Source organism: Salvia splendens, chromosome 9 (assembly GCF_004379255.2).
Source record: "Salvia splendens isolate huo1 chromosome 9, SspV2, whole genome shotgun sequence".
Lineage (NCBI taxonomy): Eukaryota > Viridiplantae > Streptophyta > Magnoliopsida > Lamiales > Lamiaceae > Salvia > Salvia splendens.
The window spans coordinates 11537071-11555624 of NC_056040.1; the positions used below are offsets into that span (position 1 = coordinate 11537071).

The window sequence follows — 18554 nt, forward strand, 5'->3', positions numbered from 1 at the left end:
ATTAATCAAGTTCCTTACGGGACTAAACCAAGAGTACGACTCTGTTCGGAGAGAGATCTTGAAAGAAGACCCATACCCATCAGTAGCGGCAGCCTATGGGTGGGTGAAGACGGAGGCGGCTCGACGTCGAATCATGCCACCGACATCGTCGACACCCACTGGAGAAGCCGACGGCAGCGCCGATTCATCATTTGGGGGTGAAATCGGACATGGATTCGCGGCTATCGGACAGAACTCAATCGGACAGAGTCAGCGACCACCAAACCGCGGCACACCACCGAATCGCGGCGCACCACTGCGCCCCCCCGCCACCAACCGATCGAGGGGCCAACGACCCGACACCTCAAAATTGTGGTGCTCCCACTGTGGGAAACAGAAGCATACATGGGAGAATTGCTTCAAAAGACTGGGATACCCGGAGTGGTGGGAAGAGCGACAAAAGGCGAGGGCCGCTCAGGCCAAGCTCGCCGTTGCAGTAAACGGAGAGGGAGCACAGTAGAGGAATGACACCGGAAATCATGGGAATCAGACTACAATCGGGATGGGTACGCATCAGGAGAACCCCCCGAACGGTGGCAACGTGAGGGGAGCAGGCAATTTCGCCGGAAGAGTGAAATCGCCAGAGGAGACGGCGGGAGGAGGTAACGGGTTTGGCACAATGCCAAACCCTAACTCACTTTCCTTTTTTAATTCTGTGATGATACCCCCAAATTTTAGAAAATATCAACATAAACCCCACCCCATTATTTTTCGACCCCCTGATCCCTTAAAAATTGAGATTCAGCCTCCTGATCCTCTGGAAATTGAATTTAGACCCCATACAGTTCAGAAATTCCCCAATTACCCCAATTTTGTGTCAAATAATCGGTTTGCACCCCTACTAGAAACTTCCGCTGCATTTCACGTATATGATATATTTGATAAACACTCTAAGGGCTGGATATTTGATTGTGGGGCAACTGATACCATGACTCCGGATAGACGTGATTTTCTTATTTTTGATGGAAGCACTAAATCCTTTATTAGAACTGCAAATGGGGAATTAATTACGGTTGAAGGATCTGGCACAATTGAAATATCTCCTACACTCAGACTTAGGAATTGTTTATATGTTCCTACTTTATCTCAAAGATTGATGTCTATTAGCCATGTGACCAAGGAATTAAACTGCACACTTATGATGAATCCCGACTTTTGTATTTTACAGGATATTCAGACGAGGAGGATTCTTGGGCGTGGCACTGAAAAGCAAGGGCTTTACTATGTGGACGAGATAGCTCAACATGGCAGTGCGATGCTAGCTCACGGATCCACAAAACAGGAAACTTGGCTCTGGCACCGAAGACTAGGACACCCTTCTCCTGGTTACTTTAAATTACTTTACCCAAAACTTTCAATTTCTTCTGATTTTTCATGTGAAACTTGTGTTTTGGCCAAGAGCCGTAGACAGTCTTTTAAGCCTACAAATACTCGTGTGAAATCTATGTTTTCTTTAGTACACTCTGATGTTTGGGGTCCTGCACCCACGGTTGGGAATGGATTTCGATATTTTGTGCTTTTTCTTGATGATTGCACGAGAATGACGTGGATTTATTTTTTAAAACACAAGTCTGAAGTCTTTGATAGATTTACCTCTTTCTTTAAACTAGTACAAACACAATTCCGAACCACTATCCAAACCCTTAGGTCAGATAATGGGAGGGAATTCGTAAATAGTGTTATGACCCAATTCTGTAAAGATAAAGGCGTGATCCACCAAACTTCCTGTGCATATACACCCGAGCAAAATGGGGTAGCTGAAAGAAAGAATCGAACAATCCTAGAAATGACCCGAGCCCTCATGATTGAATCCAAAGTCCCTAACTTTTTTTGGCCCGAAGCAATTGCTACATCTGTTTACCTGATCAATCGTCTCCCGACTAAAATACTGAACATGAAAACCCTACTTGATGTTCTCTCCAAACAAGCCAAAATACCCGTGCACTTAAATCTTCAGCCAAAGATCTTTGGATGTACTGTATACACTCATGTACTGTACCCACCTTAGTAGTCAGGGGGAGAGTGGTCCAACTACACATGAGGACTATCTAAGTTGGGTTGTGCCGTTGCCAAGCTCCTCGACTGAGGATCCACCAGAACCAGCGATGGTCACTGCCGCCGAGCAAATCTCACCACAAGAACCCTCTCATCCGCCCCCGAGTGATCCTCCTCCGACGATATCCGAGGTAACTCCTGAACCAAATAGTGTTGAACCTTCAGTTACTACTGACCCCGCTGATACAGAACCCCAAGAGGAGAATAACACCGTGGATGGAGATACAGGGAAGTACGTGCTTCCTCACCGAAGTACAAGGGGAATCCCGGCCAAACGATACTCCCCTGAGAGGATAGGGAAGAAAACCCGCTATGGAGTGGCAAATTTCGTACAAGGAAACCTAACAAAGATGGCCCGGGCATTTGAGGCTGCACTATACGAAGAAGAAGAAATCCCACAGACAGCCGAAGAGGCAATGAATCATAAGAAGTGGAGAGAAGCAATGCTTGTTGAAATGAAAGCCCTAATGAAGAATAGTACGTGGATAAAATCGAAACTACCCGAAGGAGCTAGAACTGTTGGGTGTAGATGGGTATTTACGATAAAAAGAAGACCAGACGGGACGATAGAGAGATACAAGGCACGACTCGTGGCGAAAGGATACACTCAGACGTATGGGGTGGACTATGCAGAAACCTTCTCCCCAGTGGCTAAGATTAATACCGTGCGGGTGCTGTTCTCGATTGCTGCTAATAAAGACTGGCCGCTCCACCAATTTGATGTGACAAATGCATTTCTGCACGGAGAATTACCTAAGCCAGTATTCATGGAACCACCACCTGGTTTCACGGGAGAGTTTGCAGATGGGGAGGTGTGTCAGCTGAAGAAGACACTATACGGGTTGAAGCAGTCACCACGTGCATGGTTTGGGAGATTTACAGAAGTGATGAAAAAGTACGAGTATGAACAGAGTAATTCAGATCATACCTTATTTATCAAGAAAAAAGGGGGGAAGATCACATGCTTAATCATATATGTAGACGACATGATCATTACTGGAGATGATGAGGAGGAGATAGCCGAACTAAGGAAGAATTTATTCCATGAGTTTGAGATGAAGGATCTCGGCCCTCTTAAGTACTTCTTAGGGATAGAGGTGCTAAGGTCAAAGAAGGGAATCTTCATAAATCAGAGAAAGTATATACTTGACTTGCTGGCCGAAATAGGGATGATTGACTGCAAACCCGCGGATACTCCGATGGTACAGAACCATGGGTTACAGATGAAGGAAGGTGCGAAGCTGACCGATAGGGGGAGATATCAGAGGCTAGTTGGTAAGCTTATCTATCTATCCCATACACGACCTGATATTGCATATGCAGTTGGAGTAATGAGTCAGTTTATGCATTCACCACAAGAAGAACATTGGGAAGCTGTGCTAAGACTTGTCAGATACTTGAAGGGAACAGCCGAGCATGGACTTGTATTCGAGAAACATGGTCACATGGAAATACACGGCTTTACTGATGCAGATTGGGCGGGAAATCCAAATGATCGAAGGTCTACCGCTGGCTATTTTACCTTTGTTGGAGGTAACCTTGTAACATGGAGGAGTAAGAAGCAAAAGGTAGTTGCACTTTCTAGTGCAGAGGCGGAATTTCGGGGAATCAAGAGTGGATTGACGGAAATACTATGGCTACGGAGACTTATGACCGAATTGGATCTTCGATCTGCGCTACCTTGTAGATTGTTCTGTGACAACAAGGCGGCAATCAGTATTTCAGAAAACCCGGTACAACACGATAGAACAAAGCATGTGGAAGTGGATAGGCACTTTATAAAAGAGAATCTCGAAGCAAAGGTGGTGGAGATGCCTTATGTCAAGACCGAAGATCAATTGGCAGACATCTTGACAAAAGCAGTGAATTCGAAGTCGTTTCGTGAAGTACTGGGCAAGCTAAGCATTGGGAACCCCATCACTTAGCTTGAGGGGGAGTGTTGGAATAAGATCGCATAATATCGGGAGAATATTATGTGATTGATTTGGGGATATATCATGCCTAAATTAGTGTAGTAATTATTGTAAATTTACCATATATGTAGAATACCTAGTCTATAAAATATGTAACCAATGTACCGTATTATTCATTCAATACAAGAAATCTTCTCCCATCGATCTCAACACGATCCATGTTCGTCTCTCTCGAGTCTTTATATACTCCATATTACTGAAAAAACAGCATATTTTAATCATTTTACTCTTTTAATCAATTTATTAATTATGATTTATTTTGTTACTAAGCTTTTGAAGGTTTATCCATCAATTAAGGTTATCTATTAGTTATTGTGATAAATTCTTCAGATCATTTAAACCAAGTAGCGCAGAACGAGTCAAAATAATCAAGCATAAGAACGATATGGCCCATAATAACAAACAATCAAAATTTTAACCCAGAAATTTTGTCTGTTTTTATTGAAATTGTCGGGATAGTTTTATTAATTAATAAAAGCAAAAAAAAAATAGTATTATATGTATAGTTCTTACATGACTCGGAAAGAGGGTAAACTCTACTGCTCTAATTTCAAAACTAGGCACCAATTTGAAAATTTAAAGTATTTGGTGCTAAAGTGTGAATATATTAACATCACTAAATTTAAATTGATTTGAACAAGTGCTTGTACAAAGTGGAAAGGAAAGGAAAGGAAACGAATTAGACAAACAAATTTGAAAAAATTGCAAACAAAATATAAAATGGTAAAGCACCCCCAAAATTACCAAACATACAGGGAAAAAGCGTAAAATTAATTAGAGCAAAACAATCACCACCTTTACCTTAGTCCCCACATCTCTTTATCAGCATATATATATATAGGTACAATAGCAAGAATTCATCACAATCGTTTTCTACTTGATGCATTACTAAAAAGAAAGCGAGGCTACTAGAATCAAATGATGGGAAAATGGGAAGTAGCTAAAATGACAAATTGGCTCTACAGTAACATATAATCAAGTTACAGAATTGATAATGTCTCGATGAAAAACCTAAGAATGCTGCTGATACATTTTCTACGCCAGCCAGCAAAGGTGGTCTCTCGGTATATTCCATGCTATTCCTCAATCAATCTTCACTGACGAAAAGAGGTAATGAACAAAGTAGAACGAAGTAAGTAAGCCAATGGTGCCCGTAGAGAGCATGATCGCGATTGCCATTATCAGTGAGTACCCGAGATAAAGTGTAGCCGACACTGGTCCACTCAGACTTTGGAGGTCAAAGACTAGATAGTTGATGGAGTACAAGAATACGTAGAGTGCAACAGAACCAGAGGCATAGAATGCTTTCCACCACCACATCCAATCCTCAACGCATAGATGCATGTAGGTCAGGACAACAGATACTTCTGCGCAAACTATCACTAGCAACAACAGAACGACAAGCAAGAAGCCGAAGACATAGTAGAACCTCCCAAGCCAGATGCTAGAAAGGATGAAGAAAAGCTCAATGAAGAGGGTTCCGAAGGGAAGAGTTCCAGCACCAAGAACGAGAAGCCATGAGGGATATTTGCGCGCAGGAATCTCTCTAGGGATCTGGTTAGTGCGCACAGGTAACTGAATAGGTTCAGCTCGTGTGCCTAAGTGTCCGCCCAAGAGAGTGAGGGGCACTGAGATGCAGAACCAGAGTGCCAAGAGTATAAAGTACAAGGAAAGAGGAATAGCCCCAGTACTCTTACTTCCCCAAAGGATAAAGTTCAAGAAAGTCAATATAACAAAAACGATTCCAGGGAAGAAGCAAGCTATTGACCAAGAAACTGATCTCCACTCTGTAGATGTGCCTTTAATAGTTGTCCACATTCTCACACCGACATAACCAGCAGCAATACCGAGGAAGAGATAAAGTAATATCATGCCAGTCAACAGCATGCCTCGTGAAGCTGGTGACATGAAACCAAGAGCTGCAAAGACAATAGTGACAACAGCCATCCCGGTAATCTGAACCCCATCTCCAACCATCACACAGAGTAACTTCGAATGGGAAGGCTCTCTGAAAACATCACCAACCACAAGCTTCCATCCGGAAAGCTCCTCATTCATCTGGGCCTGAGCCTCTTTGTCCAGCTCTTCATACCTTGTCAGATCCCTTCTCACTGTTCTCAAAAATATGACAAAAACAATGCCTGCCAAGAAGAAAATCACCATCAGTGAGTTTAGAATTGAGAACCAGTGCACACGGGCACCTTCCATCTTCAGGTAGGCATCCCACCGAGATGGCCATCTGATGTCGCTTTTTACAAACTCCACGTCATATGTAAAGGTCACCCTCTCGTGTTCCCTTATAATCTGAGAGTTGCCAATCTCCTGTGGACAGCTGACAGATGGAACAGTATCAAACCTGTGGAGCTTAGTCATCTTCTCAGGGTCGTATTTAACACTACAAGGGACAACCTCAAAACCAACAATCTCAAATCCTGAAGCCTTCTTTTTGTCAGCTTCTGAAATGACACCCATACCTTCTTCACCTGTGCCAATTATCTCCACACCAGCCCCTTCATACTCATGAATTAATACCTTAAACTTGAGATGGTTAATGATGTAATCATCATTACTGTTTTGAGGAGTATAACCAACTGGGTAGCCAGTCCATTGAATTTTAACCCCATTTTGGTTGGTAAACCTCATAGCAGGTAAGTTATCAAGTATCATGTTCACTTGATACAGATCCCGAGTTCTTTGTTTTAGAAGCTTTACATCATTTTCACTCAATTCAGGAGTGGTGCACAGGTAGAGAGACTCATTGACATTCATGCGGAATCGATATGGAGAGTTGTCAATCTGATCTCCCATTAGCAGCTCACCGAGATTCTCAGCACTTTTTTTAATTCCTCCTTGAGGCTTGCAGTAAGGTAGACTGTAATAGCTGAAGGGAAGCTCAGTTTCAATGGAGGTCAAAGAATTCACTTTGGCAAAAATCTCCTCTCCTGGTGAATATGTATGCATATAGCTTCCAGGTAGATAGAAACCATTGCAGGCTTGGAATATAAGAATCAAGTACGCGAAAAAAGTGCATGATTTCCTTCTTGAAATTGAAGGGAACGCCATTGCTCGAAAGAAGGAAAGCATAGAATATTCCCCAAACCCACTTGAGATAAGCTAAAATGAAGACATAAAAATCAAATCTGCAAAAGGAAGATTCACCCAATCAGTATACTGCTTCTTGATTTAAGTTCAAGACTACATGTCTTACAATTTAATTGTGGCCAAGGGCTTTTCAGGCCACAATACATGTTTACAACCAAACATTAACCAGAAAACATATTTAAAAGCATGTTTCTCACACCTCTTGAATCAAGGTTCTGAACAGAAATATCCAAGCATGTATTTCCCTAAAAGTTCTTGTAGCTAATACTGTTATAGTGATTTTTATATTTTTTATTGGAATGCATTTCATTGTCCATCCAGCAGAAGTTTAACTGCTCAATGGGGAAGAAAATTTAAGAATGCCTTAATTTGTCCTAATTCAAAGGTAGAGTTGTAGATATGCCACTTTCTCTTTAAGGAATTTAAAACTAACTTGTGACTATCAAATAAACAATATGCGCACAAAATGGATTTCCATGTCTAGAAGCTCATATGGAATCAATAATTTCCTACATAGGACTTCAATTCACGCAAGGAGTGTAACTAACTAGTCACAAATACAAATACCACATAGCTATCAAAATACAAGGTTAATCTTTCAAACTGCTAAGCCTATCTGCCAACTGCTGATCAGGATAAAGTTCTAACAAAGATAAAAATGACGGAAGCAGGTAGAACATATAATTAAACAAAAGGCAACATCTTACAGCATGCAGACACCTTTGTACATTGTTTGCAAGCAGAGATACTGCGCTTTAGTCTAGACAATTTCCATTACAGTGTAGCATCAACAAGAAGCCAGATTGGTGTGGCTATCATCTTATGTTCTCAATGCATGCCAAATCCTAAGGTTCCCCACTATGATTATGTCATGATAGATCTTCAAAATAATTAGCTAAATATCTGGGCACATAAGAGAGTCAAAGACCACTCAAAATTTAGTAGTTTAGGCTTTCTATACATTTTGATAGCTACCTGAGAAACGACTATTGGGAATTTTTTTTATCATCATGCTAGCATATGAATAGTGATCTTGAGAAGACAGTGAATCAAAATTCTTGCAGGGTACACAGTTTGTTGAAATATGCAAAGATTGTTGGGCATGCAGCACAATTCACCCGTTATTGAAGCTACAAACCAATAATCACTCATCTGGAAACTGACATTTTTCATCGCACATGCAAAAGGCTAGAACATACTGCATGAGCATCTGTTAAAATACTAGCAATCTACCTCTATCAGACAAATAAGGTAAATAGAGCACAAATCAATCAAATAAACCTTTCTCCATATCGATACAAATCATTAGGGACAAAAGTAACAATAACTAATGACTCTACATCATGACATTGAGATCAAATAGAAAAGGTGAATAAATCAGCGCTGTAAAAAAACAATGTTTAATTAATAATTATTTGTCATTTCAGTTCAGCAATGCATTCAGAAAATAATTTACATATAATAGTTAACTTGTCTCCAGAGCTGAATTTTTTTTACTATCCCTTCGTTAGCATTCTCTCAAACTAACAAGAACCTGAGATCGCCAATCCAACAACTTCAACACACGCACATATGCAAATCTTCAGTAACCAATATACACAAAAACAATCGCATAACCATATACAAGAACAATCCTATGTGTTTCACCGCGTGCCTTAGGAAGAACTGCATAAAAAGTGCAGACACGTGTAGGAGGTAGGAAAAAGAAAAACACAGAAACTGAAACTCGATAAAAAGTGCAGCAATCGGATTCCTCGATTATCAAATAAAAAATTATCAACCAGATTCATCGTTTCAAACATAGATCTACATTCCAAAAACAGTTGCAATCAGACCTTGTAAAAAAACGTTGACAGCAGCAGATACATAGCTCAATTAACCACAAAGAGCTTGAAAATGGCCACAAATTCAAAAAAAAATTTTGAAAAAAACGAGAAACTAAGATGAATTTCAAAACACTAGTGAATTCCAAATCCAGAAATGCGAATACGCGGAGCAAGGGAGATGAACGTACCGACTATGGATCTGAATCCGGATGGAAGGAAGGAAGGAAATTAGGATTTAGCCCAAGCTTATGAAATGGAGAATTTTCTCGTGGGGTGGAATGTGTGAAAACTGAGAAAATCGGATCCGTGGGCACTTTAGCAGTGTAATAACGAAAATGTACCAATTTTGTTATTTCTTCCATCTATGGAAAAACGCCACCCACATTAGCGTGTTATTAAATAAAAACGCCAACCGTGTTAGCGTTTTACAATTTCATTTTATTTTATGCAAATACAGTATTTATCGTAACACGCTCACTTGGTTGGCGTGTTTAATTAAAAACGACATCTACGTCGGCGTGTTTAACACATATATCACGTCCACTTAGTTGGCGTGTTTAATTAAAAAACGCCATCTACGTTAGCATTTTTAAGATAAAAACGCCAACCTATTCGGCGTGTTACCGTTGAACCAGATATCAGTCAGTTCTCTCCCAAAATCGCGAACCCTAATCGCTTTTCCTTCCCAAATGCAAAAAACCTTAAGGAAACCCTTGCTCGGGTCGACGCAATCGAAGATTTGAGCATGAAGATTTCGATTTTGGCTCATTCTTCCAAACATTAATCTTCCTATTCGGTTAGTATATCTAAATTTTGACCAATATTTGATGGATTATTATGATAGTATATATTGTAGTGTAATTAATAGAAATATTTAATGGATTGTTATGATATTATATATTGTAGTATATCTAATTTTTTATGGATTGTTATGATAGTCTACATTTGATGTAATTAATATCTAATTTTTCGTCAATTTTTGGCTCACTCTACATAACAATGAATGAAAAAGTAATACATATTTATTTGTGTTTTACATTATTGCAGATAGTATTACATGGTGTGTCAATTTATATTGGGGTGGAAAGATAATTCCCGGAGCAGTTATTTCATATGATCCTCCTTTTTCAAAAGGATTCATTATATTGGATGAAAGTGTTTCCTACGCTAAGCTTGTGGAAACAATTAGTGAAAGGATGGGGATAAGTATATTTGAAAACAAAGTTCAAATAATATGGAAACGTATTATATGCGTTGGATCCGGAGTCACGTTTATAGGTACTCTACTAGAAGAAGTATGCATGCCACGAATGTTCAGTGAAAGTACGCATTACATATCCAGACCAAGCAATTGAGAATGCAAAGAAAAAGGTTTTTCCTGCGGCGATGCAAAGGCTGTGCATATGGCATTTGTACCAAAATGGAGTAAATGAGTTTGAGAAATTAAAAGCTAACAAGTTCTTCCATGATGCATTTCATTAGTGTTTAACTGGGTGTAGAAATGGAGATGAATTTGAGAAGTGTTGGAGGTCCATCGTTTCAATCTACGGATTACAAGACAACTCTTGGTTTAAAAGGTTGTATGATTTAAGACATAAGTGGTCCGCTGCATACAACAATGATATCTTTTCTGCTGGGATTCTGTCTTCACAAAAAAGTGAAAGCATAAATACTACTATAGGATTCAATGCAAAAGAGACAGCCAACTTGAATGATTTGTGTATCATCTTTAAGAATATAGTCGAGCGTTGGAGAAGCAACGAAAGGAATGATGAACTCCAATGTTCAAGAGAAAAGCCTACCTCGTGACTGGATTTCTCGAGGTGTATACTCATCAGACCATTTTTAAAGATTTTGAAAAATAATTCCTGAAATCCGTTTCCACCTCAATCAGGTTCTTATCTGAAGAACATGATGTTAAACTTTATCATGTAACCGAGGCTGATGAGATCACATCTTACCAAGTGAATTTTAATGCGGTGGATTTTTTGGTAAGTTGCTCATGGAATGTGGACTATTATGTTGCCATTGCTTGAGAATTATGCATGTTCATTCTATACCTCAAATACCAGAGTGCTATATTAAGAGAAGATGGACAAAATTCGCCAAACAAGATTTATGGGATAAATCTGTATCAGGGAGGTTTGACAAGGGTAAAAGTTCAGCTACTTGGAGACAGAAAATGGTGAAAAAGTATTACAATCTTGTTCTAAAGGACCAAGAAAATGAAGAGGCAAGAACAATCATTGAGGATGGATTGAATGCTATGACATCAGCTCTTGAAGCATTGGAGACTACATGGCAAACAAGGAATGCAACAGATGAAACTGAAATTTCAAGCTCATCTTATGATATGTTGGATCCTACACATTCGAAGGGACGAAAACAAAGAATAGATCATCTTAAGAAGAAGAAGAAGAAGAAGAAGAAGAAGAAGAAGAAGAAGAAGAAGTTGTTTTAGAACAATTTTCCTTACATTAAGCTATACTTCCTGTTTTTGTGCTTCTTATATGACTTTTGTTTATTTGATGGGAAAATACATGAACAACAAAAAGGTATAATCCATCCATATTGATATGTTTACTGCATAAGCAAAATTAAATTATAGTCGTTCCAGTTGTTGCTCTATTGGATATTACTACTTGTTTCTCAATTCTTAGCATACTTTCATAAGTTTGGCATACAGGGAGGATCTGTTTGATACATTTGTTGATGTTTTGTGGTATTCTGATATAGGTAGGCTTGGTTGAGGAATCATAATGCAAGCAAATTTTAAGATATTTGTTTTATCCAACAATAATTTCATGTTTTTGTACAGGCCTTCTGTTACTCTTCTATACCAGTGTATTTTAAGCATATGGCTAAAATTTGAGCTTGGAGCCCTCATTCTATAGGCTCATAATAAAATAAATTCCTTTAATCTTAGTGATAGTGTTACTTTTGTTCAGGATAATTGTCAATTGTTACTTTTATTAGAATAATTAATATTTTATTTATCTAGTGAGCACAATATATATTTTATTACTTATAGGATATTCCATATTTTGTCTTAGGATATAAAAATGTTTTTACAATTTAGTACTCCGAATTATATAATTGATGATACTTTTTTATTATTACATTGCCTCACACACAAAAAAAAAGAGATACTCCGTAATTTAGATCTTCAGAATAATTATTAAGTACTTTTCTTGAAAATATTTTAATAATGATTACATGCCTCACACAACCCTAACCCTACTAACTATAGTAACCACAAGGCACAGCTCATAACTACCCTCCCAACTTTAAGTCAAAAGCATCTCTCCAACCTTTCCCTTTGGCATCTGCCTTTGCCTTTTTCTTTTTTCTTTTCCTCAACACTCTTGCTAGTTGCAATACATTCATGTGCTTCCCCACACAAAAAAACACAAACAAAAGTAAAGCTTCTAAACTGACTTTCATCAACTAATCGAAACAGACATCAAAAGAAACTATATATACATCACAAAAATATAATCATTCTAAAACAACAAGGCATGCAAAACATATACGACTACTACTATTCCTCACTTTCCTCCAAAAACCAAAGCCAACCTAGTTTTCCATTTTCTTTCTTTCCAAATGACTGAAAAACTAAACTCATTTATTAACTACCCACTCCTACCTCGGACCCGAAAGCTCCATGCAATGAGCATCATAGTCGTCATCCATGGTGTTCGTCATCCCAAATAAGCTCGACTGATCATGGTCGAGCTCCTCATGGGAATGAGACTTGCTCTTGCCTGAGAAGCTTCTTGTGGTATGAATGAAGCTGTGGGACGCTGCCCATTTCTCGGCTAGGCCATCGCCCTCAAGCATCCTTACAACTTCGGACATCCTAGGACGATGAGCTGGCAAGTACTGTGTGCAGAGCAGAGCTACCTGCAGCATCTCCCCTACCTCGATCTCATCGTAGCTCATCCCCAGCTCTCTGTCTACCATTTGCTCCACTTTCTTTTCTTGCTGTATTCTCTTAACCTAAGACAAACCAACACTTACATTACTAATATGTCAAGAAATAAAAAAAGGGCAGTTGATAGAAAATGTTGTGTTTTATGTGGCATGATGAAATAGGTTAGTACTTAGTACCCATTCTAGCATAGCTCCTTTCTGGTTGGCTGATTTGCCAAACTCGAGGGCGCTCATTCCGGTGATGAGCTCCAAGAGTAGGATGCCAAAGCCAAAGACGTCGGTCTTCTCAGATGACTGGCCCGTGGAGAGGTACTCAGGTGCAATGTGGCCAACCGTGCCACGTACTGCTGTGGTCACATGAGATTCGCCATGATCCAGCAGCTTTGCAAGCCCAAAATCACCCACTACGGCCTCATAGTGTTCGTCTAGCAGCACGTTTGCAGCCTTCACGTCCCTGTGGATTATCTTCGGATCACACTGCTCGTGGAGATACAGCAGTCCCCTGGCAGCTCCCACTGCAATCTTCTTCCTCGTCGTCCAATCTAGAGCCGGTTTCCCTGTGTCAAAGTGAAATCCATTTCTTTAACACCTCATGTGTTTCAGACAGAAATCCTACATAGGATCCTTTTAAAATCTCAATGTCTTAATTTACATGACAAATCCATTACATCAAATTAAAGCATATAGTCTGATATCATGAAACAGATTCATTGCAGAGTAAATGGGCCCTATAAAGATCACAGATGATGATTTTCTTCTGTCATGTTATAACAAATAAAGCAGCTTAGGAACCAAAATCATACTACTAACTATTTGCCTTTTACCTAAAAAATGGCTTAAAATTCATACCTCTAAGTCTGGATGCCACACTCCCATTAGACATATAAGGATACACAAGAAGCCTCTCGTTTGGGGTGGCACAGTAGCCTATTATACGAAGCAGATTGCGATGGACTGCTAAACTGATCATTTCTAGCTCAGTTCTGAACTGTGATTCCCCTGTAGTTCCCGTCAAGTCTTTCAGTCGTTTCACTGCCACCACGGCGCCATCTCCCAGCTTCCCTCGATACACATTGCCAAATCCTCCAACCCCGAGGATGTTTTTCAAGCTGAAATTATCAGTAGCATGCTGCAGCTCTTTGAATGTAAAGTTCCTAAGGTTTCCTAATCTTGTAAGATCAAGGTCATCTTCTTGCACATCTGCAAACATAGTTTTACGGAATTTATTATACAAGACAACAAATGTGCGAGTTTACAATGGCATGCATTGAAAGATCAATCCACCTGTGAGATTTAAAATGGATTGCTTCGTATTCTTGCTTCTTCTCCAGATGAGAAACCCGAACACAGCGATTAGAACACAAACAAAGCCTAGGCTCACTCCTAGTGCAATTCCTAGTCTCTTTGAGTTGGTTCTTCCTGGAAAACGCGAAAATAAAGAAAAAGATGCCTGGATTATAGCAACTTCCTGCTTGCAGGCGCGTGCACACAAAACAGAGAATCACTAACAAACCTGAAGATTGAGTTCTTGAAAATGCAAGGGGGCTAGCAAGATTAGATCCAGAACATTTTTCAGAAGAGTGGCTTCCACAAATTTGAGGATTTCCCTGAATACTGCAACGGCATAGTACTAATTACTAAAGGCATGAAACCTGAAAAGTTAACAAGTGAAAGAAGCAAAACAAACTGTACAGAATTCTTACATGCATGCATAAACCAAGATTTGCCATAATGTGACAGTAACATAAGTATGAAAGTAACATGATGATTAAGTGGAGAAATTCTGCAAAAGGAGAACATACTTAAATGATTTTGTGGGAAAAGTGGGCACAGGTCCACTGAGATTGTTGAAGGACAAATCCCTGAAATATTTCAACCAAAATTCACATGTGAACCCAAATCTCCACCCTGATTTCTAGTATATAACAACAAAATCTAGCTTGTACAAAGAAATTGAAACAAAAAAAAAAGTGAGATGAATACTCACAAGAAAGTAAGTTGAGGAAGACTGGCCAAGGACAGAGGAACAGAGCCACTCAAGCTATTGTTGTTTAATCTCCTGTCCATGACAAGACAAATAACAATAAGAGCAGCAAAAATATAGTCAATAAACATATTTCAAATAAAAAAATATGAAGCAGCGAAAACAAAATAGAAACTCACAGATACTGCAAATGATTCAAGAAACCAAAGGATTGAGGGATATGTCCAAGCAGCTTGTTGTTGGAGAGATCCAAGGTTTGAAGATTTGGAAGATAGCCTAACTCTTTGGGAATGCGCCCAGAGATATTGTTGTTTTGCAGCAATCTGCATTGGGAATTTCAAAAGGCAAAAGCGACCATCACTTCCAAAACTCAAACCATTAATTTATTGGAAGGGAAGGAAAAGAGTTGGCTGTTTACACTTGTTTAAGATTTGTGAGATTTGCAATCATCCAAGACAAGGATCCTGATAATCCCTGGCTAGGCGCTCCTCTGCAAAAAAAAAAAACAGACATATTGTCAAAATGAATGTTGAAGGAGGAGAAAGAGAGAGAGGGTAAAATCTCACAGGGCAGTGACGAGGTTGTCGGAATTGCAAGTAATCATGGACCAGCTGCAAGGATCGACGGAGTCTTCATCCCAGTTGGTGAGAGCTCCATGTGGATCATTCAGACCTTCCCTTATTGCAGTAAGAGCTTCAACTAATTGAAAGAAAGAAAGAAGTAAAAAATGTTAGTGAAATAAAAGAAGTTAGTTTATAAGAATGGATGAGTAAAATACCTTCAGGATTTCGAGGTTCGAAAGAAAGGGCGGAGGTGAGGAAGAAGAGGAGAAGAATGAGAGAGAGAGACATGATCAGAGCAGCCGCGCACTTCACAACATCTCTTTCACTGAAACCATCATGTATTTCGAATGTTGCTCCCCCCTCTCCCTCTATATGTATAAAAGATGGTAGAGTAGGAGTATAAAGTGGGTATCTTTTCTGTTTTGAGTATTTTTAGACGCGCTTTATTGATGCTCTCCATTTGAATTTGTGAGACACAGACTCTTTCTCGCTCAACAAGGAAGAAAAGAAAGGTGCATTCTCTGTTAATGCGTGTGTATGTATGGTCTGTACTAAAAAGATACTGGCATCTCCTTCTCTCTCTCTTCTTTCCAAAGCTTGTCTTTTTTCCCCTTTTCTCCCTAAACTTGGGTTAAACCCTCATTAACTACCATGGTTGGTTGGTTGCTCTGTATCCACACTTTTTGCATTTTCTCCTTCTCTCCTCTGCTGCTTTATTCCACTTTGTTTCCAAAATTTGGTTCCTCACGGTTTTGTAGTATTGTGAGAGAGAGAAAGTGGCTATGAGAGCATCTCCAATAACCGGCGTCACCACCGCGACGCCGATTTTTCGCCGACGCCGGTTAGTATTGTGAGAGAGAGAAAGTGGCTATGAGAGCATCTCCAATAACCGGCGTCACCACCGCGACGCCGATTTTTCGCCGACGCCGGTTTGACGCCGAACCATTGGAACCGGCGTCGGCGAAATCGGCGTCGCCATGCCGATTCCCGCGCTGACGCCGGTTCCGACGCCGATCCTCACGGGCGCCATTGTGCGTCCCGGATCGGCGCCAAACCGGCGTCGGATTTAAATTTTTTTTTTGTTTTTCGAAAACACTATATATACGCGCGTTGAACCTCATTTTCATTCGCACCACTTGTTTTAACGAGTATTCTCTCTACCTTACTTTCTGTTCAATATCAATTTAAGAAATGAGTAATGCCGGTGGTAGTGGTGGGGATGCGGATGAGTACGATCGTATGATGAACGAAGAGCTAGATGCATATACGAGCCGTGAGGTTGATCGATGGATGCAGAGTTATATGCAGCCGGCGGCACCTCGCCCACGACCAGTTGTCCACCGTCGACAAGTGGTGCATCGTGATCATGAAGCTGCACATCAGCGTCTGTTCACAGATTACTTCGCAGAGGAGCCGCGTTTTGACGCCAACCATTTCAGGCGTCGTTTTAGGATGAGGCGGGACTTATTTATGCGTATTGTTAACGCATTGGAGCAGCGATATCTATATTTCCGCTTCAGGCACGATGCGGCTGGCAGACCCGGCCACACCCCTATTCAAAAGTGCACTGCGGCAATCAGGCAGTTGGCCTACGACACCGCGGCAGACATGTGGGACGAATACCTCCACATCGGTGAGACGACTGCCATCGAATGTATGAAGTATTTCTGCCAGGGCGTGATCGAAGTATTCGGTGATCAGTATCTCCGAAAGCCTACCCCCGAAGATTGTCGGAATCTGCTGCGGATGCACGGGGATCAGCACGGGTTCCCGGGAATGCTAGGCAGCATAGATTGTATGCATTGGGAATGGAAGAACTGTCCCGCTGCCTGGAAGGGGTTTTACACGACCGGCTACAAGGGAAAAAATCCCACGATGATCCTTGAGGCCGTGGCTGATTACCGGTTGTGGATTTGGCATGCGTATTTTGGGATAGCCGGTTCGAACAACGACCTAAACGTCCTCAACTCGTCGCCCCTTTTCAACGAGCAGTGCCAGGGCGTCGGTCCGACCATCAGTTTTGTCGCCAACGACAACCAGCATGATATGGGCTACTACTTGGCGGATGGGATATACCCTAGGTGGCCCGTCTTTGTGAAGACGATCCGGTGCGCATCAGATCCGAAGAAGGCCTACTTTGCGACGCGGCAGGAGTCGGCGCGAAAGGACGTGGAGCGCGCATTTGGTGTGCTTCAAGCTCGATGGGCTGCAGTTAAGGGACCAACGCGTTTGTGGCATGTCGACTGCATTGCTGATATAATGTACGCATGTATTATCATGCACAACATGATCGTCGAAGATGAAGGTGTACAACTGACTGATTGGGCCACCGACGATAATGAAGCAGGTCCAAGCCACGACGTCACCACCGCCAACGTACGAGGTGGGGTACCGCACGATGAAGAAGCCCTCCTCCAAGCACATGCCGACATGCGTCAGACGGAGGCTCATATTCGACTGCAAAAGGATTTAGTTAAAGAGTTGTGGGCGCGGAGGATTGCAAGGCGTTAGTTTTTATGCAAATTTATGTAATTTTTTAAATGTAATTTTTTTAATTATTGTACTTTTTTAAAAAAATTAATGTACTTTTTAAATTTTAATATTATTATTCGAATTTTCCGTATTTGTCTCGTAAATTAAATTCTGTATGTTGATACGAGTGTAAATTAAATTATATAATTGTTATTAGTGATGTTAATAGGTAGTGTGAAGGCTATGTGAGGGCTATTTGATGTCCAGTTGATGTGGCAAGCTGATGTGGCAGGAGAATTGTAGTGCTGATGATGTAGCAGTGTGAAGGCTATTTGAGGGCTATTTGACGTCCTAACCTATTGGAGATGCTCTGAGAAAGAAGAAGTCATTAGTTGGAATCGATTAAAGTAAAATATCCATAAAATTGATTAATTAATGAAGCCTAACTTTCAAATTGATCTTCAAATGTGAGTATTCATATCCAGCGTCGAAATTATCCCCACAAATATAAAACAAAATACTTTTCTTTTTCAGTGGTTAGCAAAAGGAGATTTAACCTTGCTTTTCTTTGATTAATTTATGTACTCCATAAATTAAGGTTTACCTA

At 40.5% G+C, this 18554-nt stretch overlaps 2 protein-coding genes across 2 annotated transcripts; both read right to left on the bottom strand.

Annotated features, from left to right (window-relative positions):
• Nucleotides 1-4807: 4807 nt before the first annotated feature.
• Nucleotides 4808-9334, bottom strand: LOC121747141 (transmembrane 9 superfamily member 12-like). Its single transcript, XM_042141136.1, has 2 exons — nt 9184-9334; nt 4808-7207 (listed from the first exon to the last, which is right to left on the bottom strand). Exon 2 carries the CDS (start codon nt 7149-7151, stop codon nt 5151-5153), a length of 2001 nt encoding a protein of 666 aa, XP_041997070.1. The 5' UTR covers nt 7152-7207; nt 9184-9334; the 3' UTR covers nt 4808-5150.
• A 3081-nt stretch (nt 9335-12415) lies between these two features.
• Nucleotides 12416-16066, bottom strand: LOC121747142 (probable LRR receptor-like serine/threonine-protein kinase At4g30520). Its single transcript, XM_042141137.1, has 11 exons — nt 15691-16066; nt 15479-15611; nt 15331-15402; nt 15092-15235; nt 14916-14987; nt 14731-14790; nt 14442-14542; nt 14213-14347; nt 13778-14128; nt 13106-13485; nt 12416-12994 (listed from the first exon to the last, which is right to left on the bottom strand). The coding sequence occupies exons 1-11, from the start codon at nt 15761-15763 to the stop codon at nt 12638-12640; spliced, it is 1878 nt and encodes a 625-aa protein (XP_041997071.1). The 5' UTR covers nt 15764-16066; the 3' UTR covers nt 12416-12637.
• Between the last annotated feature and the right edge of the window lie 2488 nt (nt 16067-18554).